Source organism: Xenopus laevis, chromosome 1L, assembly GCF_017654675.1.
Source record: "Xenopus laevis strain J_2021 chromosome 1L, Xenopus_laevis_v10.1, whole genome shotgun sequence".
NCBI lineage: Eukaryota > Metazoa > Chordata > Amphibia > Anura > Pipidae > Xenopus > Xenopus laevis.
The window spans coordinates 213,175,359-213,203,209 of NC_054371.1; the positions used below are offsets into that span (position 1 = coordinate 213,175,359).

The 27,851-nt window shown below is 38.0% G+C and overlaps 1 protein-coding gene across 1 annotated transcript in view; it reads left to right on the forward strand.

Moving 5' to 3' along the window:
- The window catches only part of LOC108718400 (PI-PLC X domain-containing protein 3), a 72,267-nt gene extending 48,950 nt beyond the window's left edge, over positions 1 to 23,317 (forward strand). The window contains exon 3 of the mRNA XM_018266261.2: positions 22,974 to 23,317. Coding sequence (XP_018121750.1) covers positions 22,974 to 23,127 — 154 coding nt within the window. The 3' untranslated portion in view covers positions 23,128 to 23,317. The remainder of the gene's footprint in view (positions 1 to 22,973) is intronic.
- Positions 23,318 to 27,851: the final 4,534 nt, after the last annotated feature.

Genomic DNA, 27,851 nt, shown 5'->3' on the forward strand with positions numbered 1-27,851 from the left:
CTCTATTTTTTTGGAAAATAAGAAAAAACCCTCGAATACATTGATAAGCGAGTTTCAGGGGTTCTAGTTATTTAGGAAGTTTAACTCTCAGCTCTCCGCTTTCAGGGTAGACTGGGAGCTGTAGTTTGTGTGATATTTCTAAATTGGTGGGTTAACACATGTCCCTTTGCTGCCTGCTATGTAGAAGTTATTGAGCTAATCATATGCCAAGGAAGAAGGTGAAAATGTAGACACATGGCTTGTCTGCTGTCAGCTGAAACCTGGTCATGAATAATGGAATTCTGCAAAAAAAAAAAAAAAAAAAAAGTGGTTTCCATGGCCACCAAAGGGGCTTAGAAAATTGCATCCAGCTGATTTAATAAGACTGTGAATTGTACAATATACAAAACAGATCACGACATTCTCCATGCAATCTGCACGCGCATAGCAACATTTTTTTTTATAGCTCTTGCTATCACGGCTCATTATAATCCTCTGTACGTTACTAATGTGCCATCAAAAACTGAAGCTATAGGGGCTCATTTGGGGCTGTCTCCCATACACTCCATTTTACGCAAAATATCGGAAACCCATTATTCACAAACCACTGAAGGACAGGAAGGCCGTCTCCCATATATTCCATTTTAATCAAATAATTCAAAATGATTTCCTTTTTCTGTGTAATAATAAAACAGTAGCTTGTACTTGATCCCAACTAAGATATAATTAATCCTTATTGGAAGCAAAACCAGCCGATTGGGTTTATTTAATATCTACATGAATTTCTAGTAGACTTAAGGCATGAAGATCCAAATTATGGAAAGATCTGTTATCCAGTAAACCCCAGGCCCTGTATAACAGGTCCCAGACCTGTATTTCAGACTCTTGTATACCTAAATATTGAATGCTCTACTGGAACTGTATACTTTTGTTTGCTTCAAAGATATAGGCTGTTAAACTCTGCCAAAATGAATGGTCTGTTGTGGTCAGTGGTAAACATAATAATACACAGGGCTGATCCTATCAAATGTGGGGCCCAATTGGGACCATGTTGGTGGGGCCCATAGACAAAGTGTTGCTGGCTACTGACACACCAAGTATTTAGGAAAATAAGGGCATACAGGCACAAAATAGAAAGGAAAGGGGCAGACAAGGTAAGAGAGTGAGAGGGATGAAATAGGGGCACATAATAGGGGCACACAGGGTAAGAGAGAGAGGGAGGAAATAGGAGAGTGGACTGGGCCAATTAGTTTGGGGCAGGCTGGGCTGATTCAGCTTGGGAGCAGGCTTGGTTGGATTGGGGGCAGGCAGGGCCTATCAAGGTTGGAGGAAAACTGGGCCTATGAGAGTTGGGGGATAGGCTGGCTTATCAGAGTTGGGGGGTGGGCTGGACCTATGGATTTGGGGATGGGCTGGACAAAGTTGGGGGCAGGCCAGGCAGCATCATGTGCTGAGGGAAATATTATCTGTGCTGCCCTGTGGTGCGGGGCCCCCAGAGGTGCGGGGCCCTATTGGGCCCAATTGGTCCAATAGGCCTAAGGCCGGCCCTGGTAATACACAAATAAATCTATTTATTCTCTGAATTATTACAAAAAATGTGTTGCTGAACATCCTGCTAACTTCTTGGGATACTTGAAACTAGGGATGCATCAAATCCTGGATTCGGTTCGGAATTCAGCCTTTTTCTGCAGGATTCTGATTCAACTGAATCTTTCTGCCCGGCCGAACCGAATCCAAATCCTAATTTGCATATGCAAATTAGGGGCGGGTGGGGAATTGTGTGACTTTTTGTCACAAAATAAGGAAGTAAAAAATGTTTTCCCCTTCCAACCCTTAATTTGCATATGCAAGTTAGGATTTGGATTCTGCTCGGTATTCAGGCGAATCTTTCGCGAATGATTCGGGGGTTCAGCCGAATCCAAAATAGTGGATTCGGTGCATACCTACTTGAGACATATAAAAACGTCAATTTAACGAAACTCTGCAACCCCCATCCAATTACACTAAAAGTAACACGTATGCAGGTATGGGATCCGTTATTCAGAAACTAGGGATGCACCGAATCCACTATTTTGGATTCGTTCGAACCCACGAATCCTTTGCGAAAGATTCGGCCGAATACTGAACCGAATCCGAATCCTAATTTGCATATACAAATTAGGGGTGGGAAGGGAAAAACATTTTTTACTTCGATTTCACACGATTTTTCTCCCTGTCCCTAATTTGCATATGAACATTTGCATATGCAAATCCTGCTGAAAAAGGCCGAATCCTGGCCGAATCCCGAACCGAATCCTGGATTCGGTGCATCCCTATCGGAAACCCATTATTCACAAACCTCTAAGTACAGGAAGGCCGTCTCCCATAGATTCCATTTTAATCATATAATTCAAAATGATTTTCTTTTTCTCTGTAATAATAAAACAGCCCCTTGTACTTGATACCAACTAAGATATAATTAATCCTTAGTGGAGGCAAAACAATTCTATTGGGTTTAGAGATCCAAATTACAGAAAGACCCCCTTGTCTGGAAAACCTCAGGTCATGAGCATACTGCATACCTCCCAACATTTGTGAAATAGTCCCCCTAATCACACCCCCTAATTAATGTTCATTTTACACAATTTGTCAGGTTATGAAAGTTTGAACATAGGGACTTTAGGGTCATGTTTTATGTGTTAATACAGTTTTGCTTATCTAAAATAGTTACATTTCTTTTTTTGCTTATCTTAAATTGTTACAAAAGTATCTGAGTGCACCTGCCACATATTCTGGGTCAAAAGCCAATTAAGTTTTAGAAACCTTGTATCTTCTCTGGCTATTCAGTGCAAGAGATCAAGGAGAAAGCCTGGACATTTCAGCAACAATCTGGGATGTGGGTTGAGCTGTCAAAATCAGGACTGTCCTGCGGAAAATGGGACAGTTGGAAGGTATGATTCTGCATAACAGGTTCCATATCTGTACGTGCTGTATTACTAAACTGATAGTATCATTGGATTCCTGAAATAAAAATAACCACAGTGTTGTGAAGTTATAAAATATTTATTTTTATGCGAACGATGCAGCCTGCGTCTTCATCCAACAGTCGTGCCGTGTCGGATACCCACATCGAGTGGAGTTCGACCCTTAGACTGCAGAGAATCGCTTTGCCCAGCTGTTTCCAATAACAAAAATGAAGGCCACTGTGCATTATTTAGGATAAGAGTTTCTATTGAACACCATTACCTTCATTATAGTTTCCTTTTACTTTGCCTTTAGAAGCCAGAAGACTTTGAAGAACAATTCCGTAGTCAGTCACCAAAGAGCAGTGAGTTCTTTGAAAAAGTCCTAGACAAAAAAAAAATCTATTTTCTCCAGCAGTCCTTGAAACATCCTGCATTAGTCAATAATGAGGCAAGATCCAACATGAGCAGCAGCTTTTAAATATAATGTACTTCTATTAATTATAAATTAGCTGAGAAATGGCTGCACTCAGATCCCTGTATTGTAAATCAGAGTTTACTAAAGCAGCTGTGTTCAGATTTAGATGGTTCTACTTGGGGAATTTCTGTGTTCTGTATTCCCAGTGATATTGAAGAGGTAAAAGTAGTAATTACTGGCCGTGGTACTATATTGTATATTGTATGATGTAAAATATATTAAATATATAATGTAACATGTAATGTAGAGTAAAAGTCTAAAGGAGTATTCCGCAACCAGTGGCTTGTGAGTCTAGCAGTCCACACGGGGCTATCAATTAGCCTATCACAGCCCTTATTCGGCATCCCCAAGGTGTTTATTCTTGCTTGTGTAGCTCCTCAACTGTTTTTACATTGTAACACTATTTTGGGCTATACAGGCCCAACGGGGTTAATGTCCAGCTTGTGATTAGAGCATGGGTTACATGTGACTCTAACACTTCAAGCAGGGCCTTTGCTAAGTGGAGGAATAAAGGTGTGGTGTAGTGTAACTACAACTCCCACAGGCTATTGGGCAATTAAAATAGAAAAGAATGGACGCCAGGATGTTCTTGCAGTAAAAACAAAGGAAAACAGTTTATTTGTCCAAGACAAATGGTCCACAGGGTTTACTTACAAGCAATGAAACATATGCAGAAATAACATTCAACAGGCTAGGACAGGTTGATGAGACAGGTGAGAAAGTGCCTCCCCTGAAGATGTAGTCAAATAGTAAGGCCTGGGTCGGACATGGGCCCACGTCGGCCCAGACCCGCTCCACGATTGGGCGTGTGCAGTGTGCCATTTCTTGCGCATGCGCACACCAATCCGGTTTTTATGCATTCTCACAGGGCCCCCGAAGTTTGGAACCCAGTGGGCCCCATATGCGCCAGTCCGGCCCTGATTAAGGCAGTTCCTCCAGGCAGATAGTGTTCGTTTAACTTGAAAGTGTTCGTTTAACTTGAACTCCCGCATGTTGGGCGCTAGTCCGGAAAGCGTTGCAAAGACACAGTCGTTGTGTAAAAGTGCGGCTTTATTTAAACACACACAGTGGAATAATATAGTGCGGTGGATGTGCTGAACGCCTGCTTACGTGTTTATTGCATTCTGCATCATTATTGTTTATTATACATTGAAAGTGGATTGGATCCTGTCCAGTGGAGTGGTCAGGGAGAATATCTAAGCCTATCCACTGTGGTCCCTTCACTAAAGGCAATCTAGGAGCCTTGGGAAGCTTCTCCCTGCTACAGATCCTTGATGGAGCACAAAACTGCACTATCTCTCTCTCTCTCCTCACTATCTTACTCTCCTAGAAAGTCTATAACAGATCTAATCCTGTGTCTAGCTAACCTCGTTCACAGGGTTCCCTGGTCCCCGACTCAGACAATAGAGGTACTGGTCCCTCTAGGGCAAAACAGATTTACTGGGCCTTGGTGTACTCAGGCTCAATGGGAACATCCAGATGGTTAAGACACGAGAAACCAAAGAGGAGGATCCACCCCTTTCCAAGCACTATATTAAAGTGTGGCAGGGAGTGGTTATTACACCTCTTGACCAATAACTGGGATATGTAAATTTAAACTAGATACATGGGCTTTTGCCCAGCAACTAGGGAAAAGGAGGAAGGGTAGGGATTTAAAGCCATAGGGGCATATTAACCCTATGGGTCCCTACATAAACCCGGGGGAAAACCCCATTTTGTCCCGACAATATCATATAATATATATATACACAATATCAAAATAATATTTGAAAATTAGTGAAATAGTACAATGACATCCTCTTCTGGTATCCTCTCCTGTGGAATACCTGGTGACATTGGTTACTGTGGAGGAAGACAATAAAGAAATATACAATACTGCATAAGATAAGTTTCAAATGCAATAACAGTTTCAGTTAGTTAGAACTTTATTACAATCATCATGAGTCTCTGTATCAGATCACTAAGGCACTTTACTCAGAGAAAACATGGGATCATCCTGCCCTGCATCAGGAATTAACCCAGACACATACTTGTGGACACTTGGGAACAACTGCCTTACACAACTGTGTTCCCAGGCACATGACTTAAGGTGGCTATAGATGTGCAGTAGGGATGCAGCGAACATCGGAAAAAAAGTTTGCGAACATATTCGCGAACTTGCGCAAAAATGCGAGCGGTTCGCGAACGGTTCGCGAACCCCATAGACTTCAATGGGAAGGCGAACTTTAACATCTAAAAAAGACATTTCTGGCCAGAAAAATGATTTTAAAGTTGTTTAAAGGGTGCAACGACCTGGACAGTGGCATGCCAGAGGGGGATCAAGGGCAAAAATGTATCTGAAAAATCTGCCTGTGTGTGCTTGGAAGAGATAGTGTAGGGGGAGAGCTGTTAGTGATTTCAGGGACAGATGATAGTAAGTTTGCTGGCTAGTAATCTGCTTGATACTGCTCTGTATTGGAGGGACAGAAGTCTGCAGGGATTTGAGGGACATTTTAGCTTAGGTAGCTTTGCTGGCTAGTAATCTACTGTTCTCTTTAAACAACTGCCATACGTTGACCTTGTAGGCATTGTTTGCCCAGTTTTTTTGGACGCAGCCACTGAAGCACAGTTGCCAGAAAAAATATGCCATATAAATGCTGAAAATAGTCATTTTTTGCCATACGTTGACCTTGTAGGCATTGTTTGCCCAGTTTTTTTGCTCGCAGCCACTGAAGCACAGTTGCCAGAAAAAATATGCCATATAAATGCTGAAAATAGTAATTTTTTGCCATATACGTTGAGTCAACGTATGGCAAAAAATTACTATTTTCAGCATTTATATGGCATATTTTTTCTGGCCTCTGTGCTTCAGTGGCTGCGGCCAAAAAAACTGGGCAAACAATGCCTACAAGGTCAACTTATACACTACTACAGCGATGGATACGGATTACGTAAAATATATTATGGCTGCTTGAAAAAAGTCACTCCGGTGTTTTTTCTGGAGACGGTAATATTATGGATATTTAGACAGAATGTGAACAAGGTCACACAGCTAGATGGCAGTTGGTTGAATAACACACTGGGCAAAAAATGCCTACAGGGCAAATAATGCCTAAAAGGTCAACTTATACACTACTACAGCGGTAGTAAAATAAAAAAAAGTTAAATAAAAAAAAAATGAATATTAAAAAAAAAAATTAAAGTTGGTGCTGCTGAACTACTAGGAGCAGCAGATTAGCACACCAGTCCCACTCCCCAACACTGCTAGACTAATAGCACTGGGCTCTTATAGTAGTAGTAGTAGTAGTAGTAAAACAACAAAAAAATAAATAAAAGCAGTCCTTACAAGGACTACTGTTATTGCAGCAGTCAGCAGATGAGATCAGAAGCAGGACAGCTGCCCACTGCAGCTACATACAGAGCACTGCAGTAGAAGGTAGATTACTAGCCAGCAAAGCTACCTAAGCTTAAATGTCCCTCAAACCCCTGCAGACTTCTGTCCCTCCAATAACAGAGCAGTATCAAAACGATTACTAGCCAGCAAACTTTCAACTGTCCCTGAAATCACTAACAGGCAGCAGCTCTCTCCCTACACTATCTCTTCAGCACACACAGGCAGAGTGAAAAAACGCTGCAGGGCTTCGGTTTTTATAGGGAAGGGGAGTGGTCCAGGGGAGAGCTTCCTGATTGGCTGCCATGTACCTGCTGGTCTGGGGTGAGAGGGCAAAAAAAGCGCCAACAATGGCGAACCCAAAATGGCGAACGTCGCGCGACGTTCGCGAACTTCCGGCGAGCGCGAACACCCGATGTTCGCGCGAACAAGTTCGCCGGCGAACAGTTCGCGCCATCTCTAATGTGCAGGTTTACCTGCAATATCGGATGAACGAACGGATGTCCCCATTTCCCATTCTGCCACTAACCTTCACATATAGTAGTAAAATAACTGATCAGACGATGTTCTGCCCTGACGGCAATGGTACGAAAGTTTATGTCCGACAAGAGCTTGTGACAGTCTCCCCCTGAAAATCGTAAGATCGGCAATACTTGCAGAGATATTATCGGTAGCCGACTGAAATTTTTTTTAACCTGTCTGAACGACTGAACGACCGATCGCCGTGGCACGAAAAATGTCGGGACTCTCCACACACGCCCTGAAAATCGTACGAATGGAGGATTCGTACGATTATATCTGTAAGTCTATGGCCAGCTTTAGAGAAAAGGGAACCTGGAAATATCCTGCTCTGCTCAAGATAACCCAGACATACTCTTAGCTGTAAAGAAAAAAGAAAAATATTCTTTGCATAGAAAGTCATGAAACTTCCCAGATGTGACTGTAGACTTTTTATTTAAAATGCTACAGTGCGGGTGAGATATTTAAAATGACTGTAACTGGTGTGTGCAAAATAGCCCTGTCCCCCATACCTGAACTGCAAGGTTGATGGCCGCCATGTTCATCCTCCTGGTCACCCCTATGGCCCTAGATTTACAGTATTTAGGTACTTTTCAAGGTAAGAAGCTCTATGGCAGTAAGTGCTCTCCTACACTAGTCTTTTATGATAATAGGAAATATTATGGATGCAAAATTAAATACATTTAACATTTTTTCCTGTAGGCATGATGCAGTCATATACTTTTTATAATCCTAATCAGAAATGCAGAGACAGGGTTGTACTATATTGAAGAGATAACTTGATCAAACCAATAAGGATGTCCTTCTTTATACCCGTAGGGTTTGCTTTATACTGTATATATCACATATATGCAAAGTACAAGTGCTGGGCACTGGCTATTGCTGTTTAGGTCAAAAACAATCCCTGGTGGAGAAAATAGTTCATTCCAGGAGCAAATATAAGGGCAGCAATGTCATTCTGGAAGGATAGTGTTGAAAGTCTATACTGCCCTCCATTGGATTTAGGCATCAGGTTAGAGAGGTTAGAGAGGAATCATTGTTTCAGTATATATACCATTGGTGGAGATTCCTTTTCCTCTTTTGTGTGCAGTTTTCTCACAACCATTGTAGATATTGCAATTTCAGTCAAATTTTCACAAATGCTATTTCTTCATTTGTGCCATGAGATGGAAATTCTCTACTTAAAGGTGAATTGGACATTGTGTCAGTAGTGTCTCCAAAATTCTGGGGGGGGGGGGGGTGCATTGTGGCTAAGAAACAAGGCGATTGTGCTCAAAATTGCTAAAACCTAGAGTTTTCCAGCCCACTTTATGCTCCACATTTGTTTTAGTCTCAGTCTTCTTGGTGCCATTGTCAGTAGGGAATGTTTAGCAAAGTACAGGGAAAACAAATATACACAAATCTAAACAAGACATTGGTGTGAAGGATGTTAACACCAAAAGTACCTAGGATGCTCTTGTTGTTACGCTTTATTTAACTCTAAAATAAGATATCGATCGAGTAGCAGCTCACAAAGGAAAGAATTTTATAGTAGGTAATTGAGAAAGAACATTACACTGAGCCAACTCCCAAGCGTTATAGAAGCACAGCAGGCAAACACTAACTGAAGTCAGAAAGCACTGTGTATCTTGTTGGCGCTATATAAATAAATGATGATGACAGAGAAATGTCACATGGGGTTATTTTGGGTTAGTGCCACAATTTGTTTAGTTGTTCATTTGTTTAGAGGTGGCTCAAGCGATTGGGAATCCAGCAACATTTTGATACTTTGACTAACATTTCATATATAATAATACTCTTCCATGCAGGGTCCTATAGGACACTATTTTGAATTTGGCCGAACCCCCGAATCCATCGCGAAAGATTCGTCTGAATACCGAATCTTAGTTTGCATATGCAAAGTAGTGGTGGGAAGGGGACATTTTTTTTACTTTCTGGTTTTGTGACAAAAAGTCACGCAATTTCCTTCCCCACCCCTAATCTGCATATGCAAATTAAGATTCAGATTCGGTTTACCCAGGCAGAAGGATTCGGCTGAATCCAAATCCTGCTGAAAAAGGCCGAATCCCAAAACAAATCCTGGATTCGGTGCATCCCTATCCATAACCCTGTATTCCTTCACTTGCTAAACACCATCCAACCCCTTCTTAAAGCTATCTAATGTATCAGCCTGTACCACTGATTCAGGGAGACAATTCCACATCTTCACAGCTCTCACTGTATAAAACCCCTTCTGAATATTTAGGAGGAACCTCCTTTCTTAAAAACAGAATGGGTGACCTTGTGTCAGCTGGAAAGACCTACTGGTAAATAAAGTATTAGAGAGATTATTATATGATCCCCTTATATATTTATACATAGTTATCATATCACCCCTTAAGCGCCTCTTCTCCAGCGTGAACATCTCCAACTTGCCCAGTCTTTCCTCATAGCAGAGACTTTCCATACCTTTTACCAGCTTAGTTGCCCTTCTCTGCACCTTCTCCAGAGAAGTCAGGCAGTATATTTGAAACTGGATACACTACTTGACCAAATCTGGTGAAGTATGGCTAGAAAATGCAATTCTTCTTTAGAGCAATGGCAAAATGACCTGTGAATGCTCCTGCAGGTTTAAGGAGACTTAGGTCAATGGAGGGGCTATTGTGACCCAAGCTGGAAATTGCTCAGCGGCTTATAATACATTTTGAAATGCAAATTGTTGACAAGTCATTTTCTGTTCAAGATTTTATATGTTTCACCATTTCTAATTTAGTTACTTAATTAACACTAGACCTCTAGACTACTTTTCATCAAGGGAATTTTGTGAAGAATGTTTTATGATTCTGTGAAGAAGAACAATAACTGCCAGGCATGTTGTGAAGATAAACAGTGACAGAGGGTAGATATAGTAGGGATTGTGTATATAGTTGGGATTGTGTGCCCATATCAGTGATTTTGGTGTCTTAGAGGAATACAGTCAGGTGGTTATTTATCAAAGTTTGAATTTATCTCAATATTTTCTGCTACAAACTCCGATGAAATCCGCTCAGGTTTTTTACGCTTATTTATTATTACATTTTCCCGAAAATTAGCTTTGCCGGAAAAAATGAGATGTTCGCTTTTTTTCCAGATTTTTCATCGGATTTTGAAAATTTTTTGGATTTTTCATCGGATTTTCAATTTTTTTTCAGATTTTTCACTGAAAACTCTATAAACTTCAAGGTATTGCACTAAACCCAGCGCACATCAAAAAATCATTGGGACTTCTCCCATTGACTTATATGCAACCTCGACAGGTCTGAGATGCCGGATTTTCTGGTTCAGACTTTTCCATCCTCAGGGTTTAATCATTTTTTAAAAGTCAGTTTTTGTTAAAAAAAAAAAATCACACATTTTTCGTGATTTTTACATTCATAGTTTAGTGTTAGGGGCAAATATACTTAAGGCCGAATATCGAGGGTTAATTAACCCTCGATATTCGACTGTCGATGTTAAATCCTTCAACTTCGAATATCGAAGTCGAACAAAAAATGGATTTTAATCCATCGATCCAACGATTTTTCTTCGAAAAAATACTTAGGAAGCCTATCGGGACCTTCCCCATAGGCTAAAATTGACTTTGGTAGCTTTAAGGTGGCGAACTAGGGGGTTGAAGTTTTTTCTTAAAAAGACAGTACTTCGACTATTGAATGGTGGAATAGTCGAACAATTTTTAGTTTGAATCGAAGTCGTAGTCGAAGGTCGAAGTCGCCCATTCGATGGTTGAAGTAGCCAAAAAAAACATTCGAAATTCAAAGTTTTTTTTCTTCTATTCCTTCACTCGAGCTAAGTAAATGGGCCCCTTAGTGTTATAATGGAACTTTGCAGACAGGGGCTGTAATGTTTTACTTTGTCCTATGCTATATATATTTGGGGTTAGGGCCTTATTGTCTAATATAAGTATCAAGACTCTTACAGATGAATGTTCCAACATCTAGTGGAAAGCCTTTCCAGAAGAGTAGAGACTATATTAGCAGCAGATGACCAAGCTAATAATAATACCCTTGGTTTTGGGATGAGATGTTGGACAGGAAAGCCATATAATGGTATTGTTTTGACAATCACATACAAATGAGTCGAACAATATACTCTTTGCTAGATTTGTCTATGCCGGTGTTTGTGGGGCTCCCAGGGGGCTGAATATGACAGCTAGACAATAACTGCCTGAAATAAATCTGTGTTCTGACAAATATAAGAGCAAACAACATCTCTAAACACATAGCCATCTATATAAATAAGCCCCCCGACTTTAATTTATGACCGCATTTACAATGAGAAAGAGTTAGTATGCGAGTTCTTGCTGAATTTTATTTTTGCAACTTTCTCATTGTGTGCAGAGTGTTTCTGTAATAAATCACGTCTTTTTAAACTTGGATGCAGGGAACAGATCCATCACGTTTTATTTAGATGTAAAATATTCAAGAAATTGATTAAAGTTTCAGTGCTGTAATTTAGGATGGGTTTGGTTTAATATCCTGACACATAATCAGAGAAGATGTAGCTGTTTGTCTTGATGTTTGTCACTTCTGCCTTCTTGATAGTAAATGTCAGCCTGCGGATGGTGTAATGTTACTCATTAATTTCGAGCGGACAGATGCAATTTACTGTGTCTACTGTGTTTGCCATTCCTTAATGGGGTACTGAGGTCCCAAAAGCATTTTCCCAGGTGCAATTTATGGAACATTATTTTGCTTTTAAGCATAAAAAAAATGCCTGCTCATTTTGCCCATCATTGGCCCTAACCCATTAGTCTGATAGGTAGAGGGTATTTTTTCCCTATTTCAACATGGTGTTTTTGATGGCTTTTCGTGTAAAATTCCTGGAATACAAATAAACTTGTCGTCAAAGTGCCTGCTGATGAACTTACAGGGATCCTGTCATCGGAAAACATGTTTTTTTCAAAACACATCAGTTAATAGTGCTACTCCAGCAGAATTCTGCACTGAAATCCATTTCTCAAAAGAGCAAACAGATTTTTTTATATTTAATTTTGAAATCTGACATGGGGCTAGACATTTTGTCAATTTCCCAGCTGCCCCTGGTCATGTGACTTGTGCCTGCACTTTAGGAGAGAAATGCTTTCTGGCAGGCTGCTGTTTTTCCTTCTCAATGTAACTGAATGTGTCTCAGTGAGACATGGGTTTTTACTATTGAGTGTTGTTCTTAGATCTACCAGGCAGCTGTTATCTTGTGTTAGGGAGCTGTTATCTGGTTAACTTCCCATTGTTCTTTTGTTTGGCTGCTGGGGGGAAAAGGGAGGGGGTGATATCACTCCAACTTGCAGTACAGCAGTAAAGAGTGATTGAAGTTTATCAGAGCACAAGTCACATGACTTGGGGCAGCTGGGAAATTGACAATATGTCTAGCCCCATGTCAGATTTCAAAATTGAATATAAAAAAATCTGTTTGCTCATTTGAGAAATAGATTTCAGTGCAGAATTCTGCTGGAGCAGCACTATTAACTGATTAGCTTTGATTTTTTTTTTCACATGACAGTATCCCTTTAAGACACCACTACCTGGCTAACATTTTGGCATGCTAACACCTTTCTCCATATGACATTGATCCATATCACATGACTTTTCTATATCTAACAACTTTTAGAGGCGCATTTATTAAAGGTTGAATTTTAGTGATATTAGAGATTTTTGAAACCTGTTAAACTCACTTTCTCTAAAATCACGAATGACATGAAAGTTATTAAAAGATCCAAGTATAAAATGAAAAACAATGCTGAACGATGCGCTGAAAAAAATTTAGTACCAAAAAAACATCCCCAAAACCTCTAAAAGTCTGAATGGTTAGAAAAAAAGTCTAACAGTATGTCTTCTATGGGACCTTGACTGCTTTTACTTGGCGCAGTATCATATGTTTTACACGTAATAAATATCACATTTTTCGAGTTTTAGAGAAACAAAAAAACACATTTTTAGATAAAAAAAGACGATTCGGGAATGGGAAGGAAAACTCAATGTTAGTAAACCGAACCTTGACAAAACATAAGTGGGACAGGCATTTTATAATATTATTATTATATAGTAAAAAATATTATGCTCCAAAGCTGCTTAAAATCCAAATCTGAAATTATTCCAGCTAAAACCTGTTAAGTCATATAAAAGTCAATGGCAGATGCGCCTTTTACAATTTGAAGATGTTTTTTGCCTTCATGATTTTTGGGCAGTTTGATGCTGGTTTTCATCTGAAAATACAAAAAAAATGGTGGTTTTCGGGTGACAATTAGAAACAGTCACTTGGTTAGAATTGTCGCATAATTTCATTGCAACTTTTCCCACACATACTTTTTTTTCAATCTAATTTATTTAAGTAAATTACGGCAATTCATGGTTGGGAATTCGTTTGAATTTGTTTAAATAAAAAAATGAGAAAAATATGAATTTTAGTAAATAGACCCCATCATAAATCTCAAATTTTTAGAGCTTTTTTTTTTAAAAAAAAAAATTAGAAAACCACACATTTTTTCAGATTTTGGTAAAGATTTAAATTTGATTGTTAGTAAATGGCCACCTAAGTGTTGCTGGTGCTTTAGGCAGTGTGTAATGAGTATCAGAGCAGTGGGACAATGTTACGAATGTGGCCAAGGAATAGATTTCTGCTTTAAGCTTCTAATTTATAGCAGCTTGTCAGTGCCAGGAGAGAGCTTTGTAGTGTCTGCACCAATATGTGAGCTTGTATAATGAAGATCGCTGCAGAGATGTCACAAATGTAACATGACTCTTATATAAGCGGCAGAGCTGTCAACTAACACCTCGTCATCTGGGAAATAATAATGCAGAAGCAGCGTTACATTCTAGGCCAGCGGAACGGCTTTCTAGCACAGAATATAGGGCAGCTTTGTTGCTTGTTTAAAGGAGAAGGAAAGGTTAAAACTAAGTAAACTTTATCAGAAAGGCCTATATAAATACACTAGTAAACCCTCAAAGTAATGCTGCTCTGAGTCCTCTCTCAAAAGAAACAGCCTTTCTTTCCTTCTATTGTGTACTCATGGGCTTCTGTATCAGACTTCCTGCCTTCAGTTTAAACCTCTTTGCCCTGGGCGTGAGCATGCTCAGTTTGCTCCTCTCTCCCTCTTCCCCTCCCTTCTCCCTCTTCCCTCTCAACTGTAATCTGAGCCCAGATCTAGGAGTGAGCAGGGAGAGGCAGGAAGTGATGTCACACCAAGTTAATACTGCAGCTGCTATCCTAAACAAACAGAAAGAGCTTCTAGAGATGCTTGCGCCTTCTTCTTTAAGGCCCTACTTTATCACTTCGAACAAATCTGTATGTTTTGGATTTCACGTAGGTCGGGGGGGGGTCAGTTTCAAATTCTAAAACTCTCTCAGGGCCGGATTTACTATCCAGGTGACCCTAGGCCGGCTCCTCTTGCTCCCTCACCCTGTCTCCCTCTCCTCCCCGTCGCCTCCCCTGTCTCCTTCTCCCCATCCCCTCTACTTCCCCATCTCCTTTTCCTCCCCTTCCCCTCTCTGTCTCCTCCCCTTCCCCTCTCTGTCTCCTACCCATCCACTTTCTTTACATGCACGAGTACAACTGCACTTTAGACATGCGGAAGATTTGCAAATCTCCCGAACTTCAGTCTCCAGTGCTCGTATTTGGATGAGGCTGGGTGGCACTGCCACAAATCCGGGCCTGACTAGGGCACAAAAACGACAGTATAAATACCTGTATTTGTTGCAATAAACCCCTTTTTTTTATAAAACAACATATGTGATTCATTAAAATAATAGGATGGGAACATTCTCTCTCTCTGGTTATTATGGAAGAGCTGATGCTAGATTGATGGCTTGGATTAACGATTTCTGAATCTTGCCCATAAAAATTTCAATCAAAAGCATATTGAATTCCAGAGATGTCTCGTGTAGCGATTGAGTGTTTATGTTTCAATTGAAGTCATAAAACATTGGATAGTAAGTATTTAGCGGCATTCTCCAGGGGCCCTGCTGGTTTTAGGCTTCAGTAATTTCAATCTCCACAGGACTTTTTATTTATTTATTTTGCAGTTTTTGAAGCGGCTTGAAAAAAAATGTTTTTTTTGGCTGTATCTTCTCTGTCAACTTCAAAACTCCTCTGCTTCTACTTTACTGGTGTTTTCCCAATTATTTTTAATGAAGCATCAAGTGGCATCTTTAAAGCATGTAAAGTAGGCGATGTTTACTCTAATATAAATGAGAGACCTAGTTATACAATTTAATTTTGGTTTTATTTATTTCCCAAATGCTGCAGAGAGTAACTCAGTTGTATATAAATATGTGGCATATTTACAATGGGGCTATTTTTGGGAGGCATCATGTTTGCTGTTAAAGGAAGACTAAAATATCTGTGGTGTAGACAGTACAGGTATGGGAACTGTTATCCTAAGGGGCCGATTCACTAACTTCGAGTGAAGGATTCGAAGGTAAAAAACTTTGAATTTCGAAGTTTTTTTTTGGGCTACTTCGACCATCGAATGGGCTACTTCGACCTTCGACTACGATTTCGAATTGAAGGATTTGAAGTAAAAATCGTTCGGCTATTCGACCATTCGATAGTCAAAGTACTGTCTCTTTAAAAAAAACTTCGACCCCCTAGTTCGCCATCTAAAAGCTACCGAAGTCAATGTTAGCCTATGGGGAAGGTCCCCATAGGCTTGGCTAACTTTTTTTGATCAAAGGAATTATCCTTCGATCGTTCGATCAAACTATCTGCGCTAAATCATCGACTTCGATATTCGAAGTCGAAGGATTTTAATTCCTAGTCGAATATCGAGGGTTAATTAACCCTCGATATTCGACCCTTAGTGAATCGGCCCCTTAATGTTTGAGACCTGGGGTTTTTGGATAAGAGGTCTTTCCATACCTTTAGTGGGTTATTTATTAAGGCACGATATTTTCACAGCGTCCGATTTGACGCTTAAAACCTGAAAAGGTGGCGGTTAAAAAGACACAATTTTTCTCTTGATTTATTATGCCCCCAATACGTTTTATCTAAGACCTGTCGAATTCATGTAAAAGTCAATGGAAGATGATCTCTTAGCAATTTGAAGATTTTTAACTCTCACTAAATGTTCAGAGTTTTCGGGGTTTGACTCTGTTTTTACCGCAAAAACGTGAATTTTTTGTGAGTTTCAGGCGTCAAACTTGAAAAATTTCACGTTTTTTGCATGACAATCCAAAAAAGTTGAGTTTTTTATTGATAAATAAGGGCAAATCATGGATTCTAGTTTGGTCTGACTTTTTTTATTTAAAAAATCAGAAATATTCAGATATTAGTAAATAACCCTCCCTGTCTAAAACATAATTTAAACATTAAATAAACCCAATAGACTGATTTTGCTTCCAATAAGGATTAACTATATCTTAGTTTGAAGAGAGCAATCATTTTTAAAAATTAGAATTATGTGTTTAAACTGGAGCCATATTTCAGAGCTTTCTTGATAATAGGTTTCTGGATAACAGATCCCATACCTGTATATCATAGGAGACATAATTACAGTATCTAGTCTGGAGAATATATAATAGGAAGGATGGAGAATATATAAAAGCAAGGATAAAGTATATGTGCTATGGAAAATATATTATAGGATGGATATATTTTTTATGCTATGGAGAGTATATCATAGGAAGGAAAAAATATCTGTGCTATTGAGTTTATATCATAGGAAGGATAAATTCTGTGTGCTACGGAGTATATATCATAGGAAGAAAATGTATGTGTGCTATTGAGTATATTTCATAGAATTGATAAAGTATGTGTGCAATTGAGTATATATCATAGGAAGAAAAAAGTATGTGTGCTATTGAGTATACAGGTATGGGACCTGTTATCCAGAATGCTCGGGACCTGGGGTTTTCCGGATAACGGATCTTTCTGTAATTTGGGTCTTCATGCCTTAAATCTACTAGAAATTCATTTAAACATTAAATAAACCCAATAGGCTGGTTTTGCTTCCAATAAGGATTTATTATATCTTAGTTGGGATCAAGTACAAGCTACTGTTTTATTATTACAGAGAAAAGGAAATCATTTTAAAAATTTGGATTATTTGGATAAAATGGAGTCTATGGGAGACAGCCATTCCGTAATTTGGAGCTTTCTGGATATCGGGTTTCCGGATAAGGGATCCTATACCTGTATATCATAGGAAGAAAAAAGTATGTGTGCTATTGAGTATATTTCATAAGAAGGATAAAGTATGTGTGCCATTGAAAATATATCATAGGAAGAAAAAAGTATGTGTGCTATTGAGTATATTTCATAAGAAGAATAAAGTATGTGTGCTATTGAGAATATATCATAGGAAGAAAAAAGTATGTGTGCTATTGAGTATATTTCATAGGAAGGATAAAGTATGTGTTCCATTGAGAATATATCATAGGAAGAAAAAAGTATGTGTGCTATTGAGTATATATCATAGGAAGAAAAAAGTATGTGTGCCATTGAGTATATTTCATAGGAAGGATAAAGTATGTGTGCTATTGAGTATATATCATAGGAAGAAAAAAGTATGTGTGCTATTGAGAACATATCATAAGAAGATGAGTATATATCATAGGAAGGATAATGTATATGTGCTATTGAGTATATAACATAGGAAGAATAAAGTATGTGTGCTATGGAGAATATATCATCAGCAAGCATCATATATGGCCTGCAGGAGACTAATATCAGCTGTGGAGTCTTTTCTAATGTAGGACATATAAGGTATTCCTGCCAATATTGTAAAAGGAAAAATAGAGATGTTATATCATATCTATGGACTGTCGAAACTTTGCCGAAACACATCCTGGATCCACCCAAAATAAAACCCAATACCTTGGGTTAAGTACCACACTGTACACCACCTTTCTGGACTGTCCTGTCAAATTCAAGTATGCTATAAGGCACAATCTAGACAAAGTATATAACACAACATTTCACTTTGGTACACTGTGTTTGAAGAGAAAAAAAATATGGGTAAAATATTTATATAGTGCTGTATTTTTAATTATAAGTCATTCTAAATTTCTTGATAATGTCTCTGGACCAGTATTAAGACATCTTCCTATATCAATGTTCTTTGACAAATCTTTAAATATGTGACTGTCTACAATTTCCTATATATATATATATATATATATATATATATATATATATATATATATATATATATATATATATATATATATATATGTGTGTGTGTTGTAAGATATGTGTGTAAAAAGGGCACGATATTGTGTGTATTTCAACAGCATTAGGCTGTGAAATCAAAACTCCAGGGAAAATGTGTATTTCTGCAGCAAACATTGCTGTAGTGGTGTACCGGCTCAGGAAAAGCTGGATAGTGGGTCCCTGGAATGAATGGAAGAGAGCAGGGTGGCCTTCCATCCCCTGCTCCATGCAGGCCCGATTTGTGGAAAGGCCAAAAGGCCCGGGCCTAGGGCGGCACCCAACCACTCCCACATTGGTTCAGAAACACTGGGGAAGCACAGGAGATACTTAATTTCCTGTGCACATATACCCATTCCTTCGGTTGCGATTATGAAAATGTGTGAGAATAAAGGGAAGGGGACAGGGGGCGATGAACAGCAGAGGCAGCCCTAGCTCCATGTAAGGTTTTACAGCTGCCTAATTAGAGATAGTTTGCTAATTAATTTGTTGTTAAAAGGAGGTGTGGAGCAACACCTCAAGGCTTCCCTCTAGAGACCTCCTTGAGTGGAGGAGGGTGAGGGGCCACGGGAAAACTTCCTTGAGTGAAGGAGAAGTGGTTGTATGCAGCTGGGAAAGAGTGTGATTTCCCTGAGTTGAAGAGAGCTCCAAAGAACTAGAGAGGAAAAGAGAAATCCCTCCCAGGAGACAAGAGTGTCTCGAGTGTGCCCCAGAGAGGACTCTGGGATTTGTGTCCGCTTGAAGCCAATGAGGGCTAAAAGTGTGAGTAAAGTGAACACCAGTGATGGTGTGAATTGGGACTGTTCATGTTTATGTTAAGTGACTGTTATCCCGTCTGTGAAGCCAGTGGGCTGAAGTTTTTTTTGTGCCCAAATAAAAGCCAGCAAAGCTGCAGCTAAAAACTGAAAGGCTTTGTTAGTCTCCATTTCTGTGCTGAAATGTGTGCCGTGGCTTGGGTTTTGCTATATATATATATATATACATATATGGAAGTAACAAAAAGGGTCCGCACTCACAGGACTTGAATGAGAAAATAAGTTTGTCGTTTATTCAACGTTTCGGCCCAGTCACATGAGCCATCTTCAGGAAGGCTCATGTGACTGGGCCGAAACGTTGAATAAACGACAAACTTATTTTCTCATTCAAGTCCTGTGTGTGCGGACCCTTTTTGTTACTTCCATACTATGTTCAACTGCTCCAGCACCTAGGCATCCATTTTGTGTTCTGTGTGCACCGACCCCACGGCTTTTATATATATATATATATATATATATATATATATATATATATATATATATATATATATATATATATATATATATATATACTCAATAATTTAGATTGGACCGACACTCCAGTTATTTTTCAAACAAGTGAGAATCTTTATTCAAACATAACTTGTGCATCCAACGTTTCGGCCCATATTAGGGCCTTTATCAACATAAATATATATAAACATACAGATATATGTATATACATATCAACTATTGCCAGCTCCATGTTATAAGAATTCCATAAATGTTAACTTTCATTTCATGATGCTTTACTCTAGTTTCCTCCTCTTTTAAGGAATGGCACTGTCTGCTGTATGGTCATAAGTATAGCAGGTTGAAAGATCCCTTTACTGACCATGGCTGCACTTACACATTAATCACGACTCCCCAAAAGTATTTTCTTTCTGGAACAAGTCAATAGAACAAATAACGTCAATCTGCTGCATTGTATATTTCTCATTTTATTATGTTCGGAATGGTTTTATTTTATATGGTATTTGGGACCTGCTGTGCTGATAAAAAAGCCAAAACAGGTGCAGTAGTAAAAGACATGGAACCAAGAGGAGTTGGAGGAGAACATAGAGTATGTTGTTACATAGGTATACAGGTATGGGATCTGTTATCCAAAAACCTGTTATCCAGAAAGCTCTGAATTATGGAAAGGCCTTCTCCCATAGACTCCATTTTATCCAAATAATCCAAATTTTTAAAAAAATGATTTCCTTTTTCTATGTAATAATAAAACAGTAGCTTGTACTTGATCCCAACTAAGATATAATTAATCCTTATTGGAAGCAATATCAGCCTAGTAGGTTTGTTTAATGTTTACATGATTTTCTAGTAGACTTAAATTATGAAGATCCAAATTACAGAAAGATCCTCAGGTCCCGAGCATTCTGGATAACAGGTCCCATGCCTGTACATGCAAGTCCATTGTTTGGCCCCTGGGTGCATTGTATACAGAAAATGAAAAGGCATGTTGTATGTCGAAAAATGCAGATTCATTTATGTCCACGTGTTTTACTGAAGATTTTCAGAAACACCAGAGTTAGTTCACTCTTAAAAATATATTCTATTTCTATTTCTGCATGGTACTGCCATCTGTTGTTTGTAAAGAAGAATTAGCCTAGATACTGGGTAACACTTCTCTTGCAATGTGCTATGAGCTCCTTTCATGTGCCATGGAGCAGCAGAAGCTACTCAACTGGAGCCCCACAAACCAGACATGGTCCTCCTGTATGCCCCCTGACCTTTTGAAGGGCTGTATCGATGTATTTGTATATGGTTATCGCACTTCAGAAAAACGGCACTCGTGTAGAGCAAAGTTGTGGTTTTCAGTGCCCAATCCTGTAATCCATAGAAACCAATCATCAGCTACTCCTAGGGGGTTATTTATCAAGGTCCGAAATAATCGTGATTTTGGAGCACATCCCGAAAAATTTGTAAATTTCTGAAAATTTAAACGGACATTCCTTTTGATACTTCGGGGGTTATTTACCAAGGTCCGAATTTATCTCAATATCAGCTGCTACAAACTCCGAGCTAACCTGCTCGGGTTTTTAACGCTTATTTATTATTGCATTTTCCCTTAAATTTGCTTTGCTGGAAAAGCTAAGAATTTCACAATTTTTCGTGAATTTTCCCCCGAAATCGCCGAATTTTTCTGAGTTTTCATCCGAAAGCTCTGAAAACTTGAAATTGCACGAAACCCCAGACACAACCAAAAATCAATGGGACTGTTCCCATTGACTTTTATCGACAGGTTTGAGATGCCATGTTTTTATATTCGGGCTTTTTAGCCCTCTGGGTTTAATAAATTCCAAAAAATTTGTGATTTTTTTTAAAAGTCCAATTTTATAAAAAAAATCACAAATTTTTCGGATTTCGGGGAATTTCGGGAATTCAGAGCTTAGTAAATAACCCTTCTAGAGTGCTGCTGTTAGAATAATGAAAGCAAACAGCTGACTGTTGTTGTAGGCTACTGCATTCCTGCATTCTTAATCTTTGCTCATTAGAAAATAACCTCCTTAGAACATTAAAGTATAGACAATAGCACCATCAATTTGCCCCAGTTTAGTGAGAGATAAAGGGAGTCAAAAGGAGTCAAGGCAAGAACCCTTCAGCTGAAGGTCTGTACAGGTAGGACAGTTACTAGTTGTATTGAGTATCTGTACATGTAGCACAGCATCTAATTGTATGTAGATTGTGATGTACAGTATCTAGTAGTGATAGCATGTAGTAAAATGTGTCTTATATACCTCCCAGAATTCAAGAATGCATAGGGTGGGTCATATTGTGCTAACTTGCACAGGTATGGGACCTGTTATCCAGAATTCCCGGGAACTGGGGTTTTCTAGATGACGGATCTTTCCATAATTTTGATTTTCAGAACCTAAGGTGGTTATTTACTAAACTCCGAATGCAAAAATCACGAAAAATTTGTGGCTTTTTTTTCCTCTAAAATTGGACTTTTAAAAAAATCACACATTTTTGGAATTTATTAAACCCCGAGGATGGAAAAGTCCAAATCTGAAAATCTCGCATCTCAAAGCTGTCAAGGTTGCATATAAGTCAATGGGAGAAGTCCCAATGATTCTTTGATGTGCGCTGGGTTTCGTGCAATACCCCAAAGTTTTTGGGCAAAAATCTGAGTTTTCGGGTGAAAAATTCTAAAATAGTGAAAATCGGATGAAAAAAACGAAAAAATTGTGAAAATGTAATAATAAATAAGCGTAAAAAACCCAGCAGATTTTATCAGAGTTTGTAGCAGAAAACATTGAGATTAATTCGGACTTCGATAAATAACCCCCTAAGAATACTAGAAAATCATTTAAACATTAAATAAACCCAATAGGCTGGTTTTGCCTTCAATAAGGATTAATTATATCTTATTGTGGATCAAGAACAAGCTACTGTTTTATTATTACAGAGAAAAGGGAAATCATTTTTTAAAAATGTGCATTATTTGGATAAAATGGAGTCTATGGAAGTCTTTCCATAATTCAGAACTTTCTGGATAATGGGTTTCTGAATACTGGATCCCATACCTGTAGTATCCCAAGGAGTGTTGTACAAAGACAGGGGAATTCAAATGATTACATTTCCAAATAACTTTTAAGTCATTCAAAATTGTTAATGAACGTATATTGGAATGTTGCTTAGAATCACATTTTCTTTCATGTGGCACAAAAAAAGGGGTGATATAACTGTGTAATATTAATAAACTATGTTTGTACTCCTTTTTTTTCCTGTAGGGCTCTCCCCTCTATGATGCATTGGGTTAGGACTCAGAAACCCGGAGAGAGTGGAATCAATATCATCACCGCTGATTTTGTTGAATTAGGCGACTTTATCAGCACGGTCATAAGGCTGAACTATCTCCTGGATGAAGAAGACAGCATGACTTGATGATTCCCAGCCGGATTCTCAGAACACTAAATGCTGCAGTGTAATTGTATTAGCAGTGATATTGTCACAAACAGAAATCTTCCTCCCACATCATGAATTTCTGAGTTGTGTCTTGTGGCTAGATGGCTAAGGGGATGCTTAGCTTAAACGTAATTTTTTTTTTTTTTGTTCAATAAAATTTGAAACGGAAGACATCAGTTTGGACGATTATGGTATTTGTATCACTAGTTGACTTTGCTCATCAAACCCCCACCTCCCAAAAAAATTCAGACTTTTACTTTCAAAATAGTATTTAGATGAAAAAGTTATGGCAACGAGGTCAGGCATTAAATTCATTAGGGAAATAATTGAATTTGGCTGTTTAAAGCAGCACCAAATTCTCGAAAATTTGCCCCAAAATATTCTTGGAATTTAGGAGGCCCACATTTAGCTTCACAAATGGTGTTGACTTTAGGGTTCCCATCTGTCTGGTTTTGACCCGGACAGCCCAGTGTTTTGAAGGGCTGCCGAGTGAAAACTGCCTGCCTGGATTTCCAAATTAGGAAAACAGAGCAGGATTCCTTATCCTTATTATTCCTTATTATAGCCCCTATGACAAAGCTCCGCCCCCTCCATCACATGGTCTGCCCATTCTCATCACGGTCCCGCCCTCTCTGTGTCATGGCCCCACCCTCTGTCCGGTCTCTACCGGGCTAAAAGTTGGGAACCCTAGTTGACTCCCTAATTACATTTATTGGGGCATCATTGTTATATTAGTTATTGTGACTTTTTATGTTTATTCTCATGCTTCTTACCTCTCAGTATTTGGGTCATGCCACAGACTAGCTTTTCACCAGGCATGCCCATGGTCCATACTACACATTCCACTTGTATAAGTCAAAGGGACCGTAACACAAAAATGAAGATTTTGTATTTTATCTAAAGCTCAAGTTCTGTTTTATTCCTTTCTTTTTTTCAGCATGTTTTTACGATATATATCTTAAAAGTGGGCTTCACTTTTAAGTTCACTTTTAGGGGCAGATTTATCAAGGGTCGAAGTGAATTCGAGGGAATTTTCAAAGTAAAAAAATTCAAAATTCAAAGTAATTTTTTGGATACTTCGACCATCGAATAGGATACTACGAATTCGATTCGAAGTAAAATCGTTCGAATATTCGATAATCAAAGTACTGTCTCTTTAAAAAAAACTTCGACTTCAATACTTCGCCAAATTAAACCTGCCGAAGTGCTATGTTAGCCAATGGGGACCTTCTACAACATTTTTCTACGTTTTTTGAAGTCTACAGTAAGTAAAATCGTTCGATCGTACATTAAAATCGTTCAAATTGTTCGATTCAAAGTAATCGTTCGATCAAATGATTTTACTTTGACCGCAGAATACACAAATTCGATGAAAAAAAAATTCGATATTCGAATTTGAAGTATTTTAATTCGATGGTCGTATTTTTTACTTCGAAATTTGACCCTTGATAAATCTGCCCCCTAGTCTTTTATAGAATTGATAATTCTAAGCAAGTTTTCAATTGCCCTTCATTTTTTTTCTTTGAATTATTCACCTTCTGCTTGCTACTCAAAAGCCACAAATAAAAAATGAAAAACAATTGTAAATCGTCTCAGAACATCACTCTCTATATACAGTACAAAAAGTTAATTTAAAGACAAACAACCCCTTCAAAGTGCAGTATCACAAGCATTTATTGGCCAGCACAAGTATCTCCCTGAATTACTGCCCATTCAGGGTGAGCCACAAATGAGGCAGAATTATGTAGATTTCCATTTTTTTGTGTCATTGGTCTTCTTATGCATAATGTAATACCAACACCAATTTTACAAAAATCACTTTTTTACCCGAACAATGTCTAGAATCACATTTAGGGGCACATTTACCTAGGGTCGAATATCGAGGGTTCATTAACCCTCGATATTCGACCGTCGAAGTAAAATCCTTTGACTTCGAATATCGAAGTCGATGGATTTTTATCGCAATTCGATCGAACGATTAAATCCTTCGAATCGAACGATTCTAAGGATTTTAATCCATCGATCGAAGGATATTCCTTCGAACAGAAAATTGTTAGGAAGCCATAGGCTAACATTGGCCTCGGTAGGTTTTAGGTGGCGAACTAGGGGGTCGAATAATTTTTTAAAGAGACAGTACTTTGACTATAGAATCATTCGATTCGAAGTCGAAGGTCTTAGCCGAAGATCGAAGTAGCCCATTCGATGGTCGAAGTAGCCAAAAAAAACATTCGAAATTCGAACTATTTTTCCTCTATTCCTTCACTCGAGCTAAGTAAATGGGCCCCTTATTGTTCCCTTGGACAAAGGTACTTCTTTTATGTTCACTTCATGCTTAAATGTAAGAAGAAGAATGGGGACATTCTTAATAGTTTTTGGATAAATGCAATTCAACCCTTCCTTGGCAAAAGTGGTTCAAATACAGTTTGCTTTGAATTCAACAGAAGGAACCCAGATAAAATGCTGCTGATGGCAATGGGAATCTCCACATGTAGCCATGACCCACAATCGTTGTGTATTTTCAGGTGGCAATGGCAGGTCAGATCTCATCCCAGGAATTAGATATTCATATACATGTATATATGTGTATATTTATTTAGACATAAAAGTGCCAAATATCAATCCATTTTTAGTCCAAAAGTACTTTAATGCTATCAATAAAATGCATATTGTGACTTTCACAACTATTTTTTTTTTCCAATTGTTTTTATTGGCATTTTTGAATAAACAAAAAGCACAACTATTTTAAAGCAACAATACAAGTAGAATTCATTTATGTCCAAGTAGCTCCTGTGAATGAAAGAATGTTTAGCAGCTCTATGCAAGTCAACCTCCCTATTTGTTCCTTATGAACATTATGAATTGAGAACAATACCGGGCGTTTGTCACTTGTGCTGACCAGTTTTATATTCTGTTACATTTTGAGGGTTTTTTCTTTTATTTCCCAAATCAAACTTTCAAACTTTTTTTTGCAGTATTAGAATAATTACTTAGAACCTTTTAAAAATCCTTATTTATAAGGTGTAAAATAAATAACGTAAACTCGAATACAAAATGTCGCCATCTACTGTAAATGGAGCATCTAAATGCTGGCAAGCTCATGTAAAAGTTAATGACAGCTGTCTTTTTCCAAATATAAAATCTTTCTTTACTCTGAGCTTTTAGAGGGTTTTGTGTTTTTTTTTCATTTGTAAACACATGAAAATTCTTATAAAAATTGTAAATTTCAAGGTTTTGATTTGATTTGTTGATTTGTTATTCAATTTTTTTTGTGTTTTTATTTGTTCATGCTTTTTATATTCTGAACTTTTAATAAATGAGTATTGGGTATTACAAATGTGAATTTAGTTGAGGTTGAAAAATCCTCTTAGGGGCAGATTTATCAAGGGTCGAATTGAAAATTTTAATTTTTAAATGCGAATTTTTGAGTTTATTTTAGCGTGACTCGACTAGGGAATAGTCCAAATTTGATTTGAGTTAAAAAAAATAAAAATGTATCATGTACTGTCCCTTTAAGAATTTAAATGCGATTATTCGACATCTTAAACCTGCGGATTTTGGAGTCATTTGGTGGACTTTTGAAAGAAAAAATGTTGGTGTTTTTCTGGTGAAAAAACTGATCAAATTCTATTCGAATTTCATTCGAGTTTGCAGGTTGATCGACTCGACTAGGGAATAGTCCAAATTTGATTTGAGTTAAAAAAAATAAAAATTTATCATGTACTGTCCCTTTAAGAATTTAAATGCGAATATTCGCCATCTTAAACTTGCGGATTTTGGAGTCATTTGGTGGACTTTTGAAAGAAAGAATGTTGGGGTTTTTTTGGTGAAAAAACTGATCAAATTCTATTCGAATTTGATTTGAGTTTGCAGGTTGATCCTATTCAACTGAATTTAATTTTTTTTAATTTTTTTAATAAATTTTGTTTTAATGAATAAGGAAGGCCCTTAAAGTCTCTCTTTAAATATATGAATCTAAGGGGAAAAAAACTTGAGCACAGAAAAAAATCACAACAAAACTCAACTATGAAGGTAAACTGGGGGGAAATTAATAAAATATAGTTCTTTGAGACAATTCCCATTCACTTCTATAGAAACTCAGCAGACTTTTTATGCCAGCTTTAATAAATTGCGACTATTTGAGATTTTAAACATATTCTGTGGATTATTTTCTGGAATAATGAAAAATATATCCCTTTAGTTATTTCTTTCTTTGTTTACATTTGCGCCAAATACTTTTTCATGTATTCTGTTATGTGTTTGTGTCTTCTACTTATCCAAAACAAAAAACTGATTTTAAATATTACTGTAAGACCCAAAAGATGCAAATATCACAAACATTATTGCATAATTGGCTGTAAGTAAACTAGCCTCTAAACCAATATAGTTGGAATAAATATTTTTTGAATTTGTTGAAAAAAAAACTCCGACCAAATCCACACAGGATTTTTGGGCTTATTTATTATTACACTTTCCCGAAAATGTTGTTTGAGGGGAAAAAATTAGAAAAATCAGATTTTCATAATTTTTTCGGATTTCTCATTCGATTTTCATGATTTCTTTAGGATTTTTAGCCTGAAAACTCAGAATTTTGCCTAAAAATTTCGAAAACTTCAGAGTATTGCCAAAAACCCAGCACACATCAAAAAATCATTGGGACTTCTCCCATTGACTTATATGCAACCTCGACTGGTCTGAGATGCCGG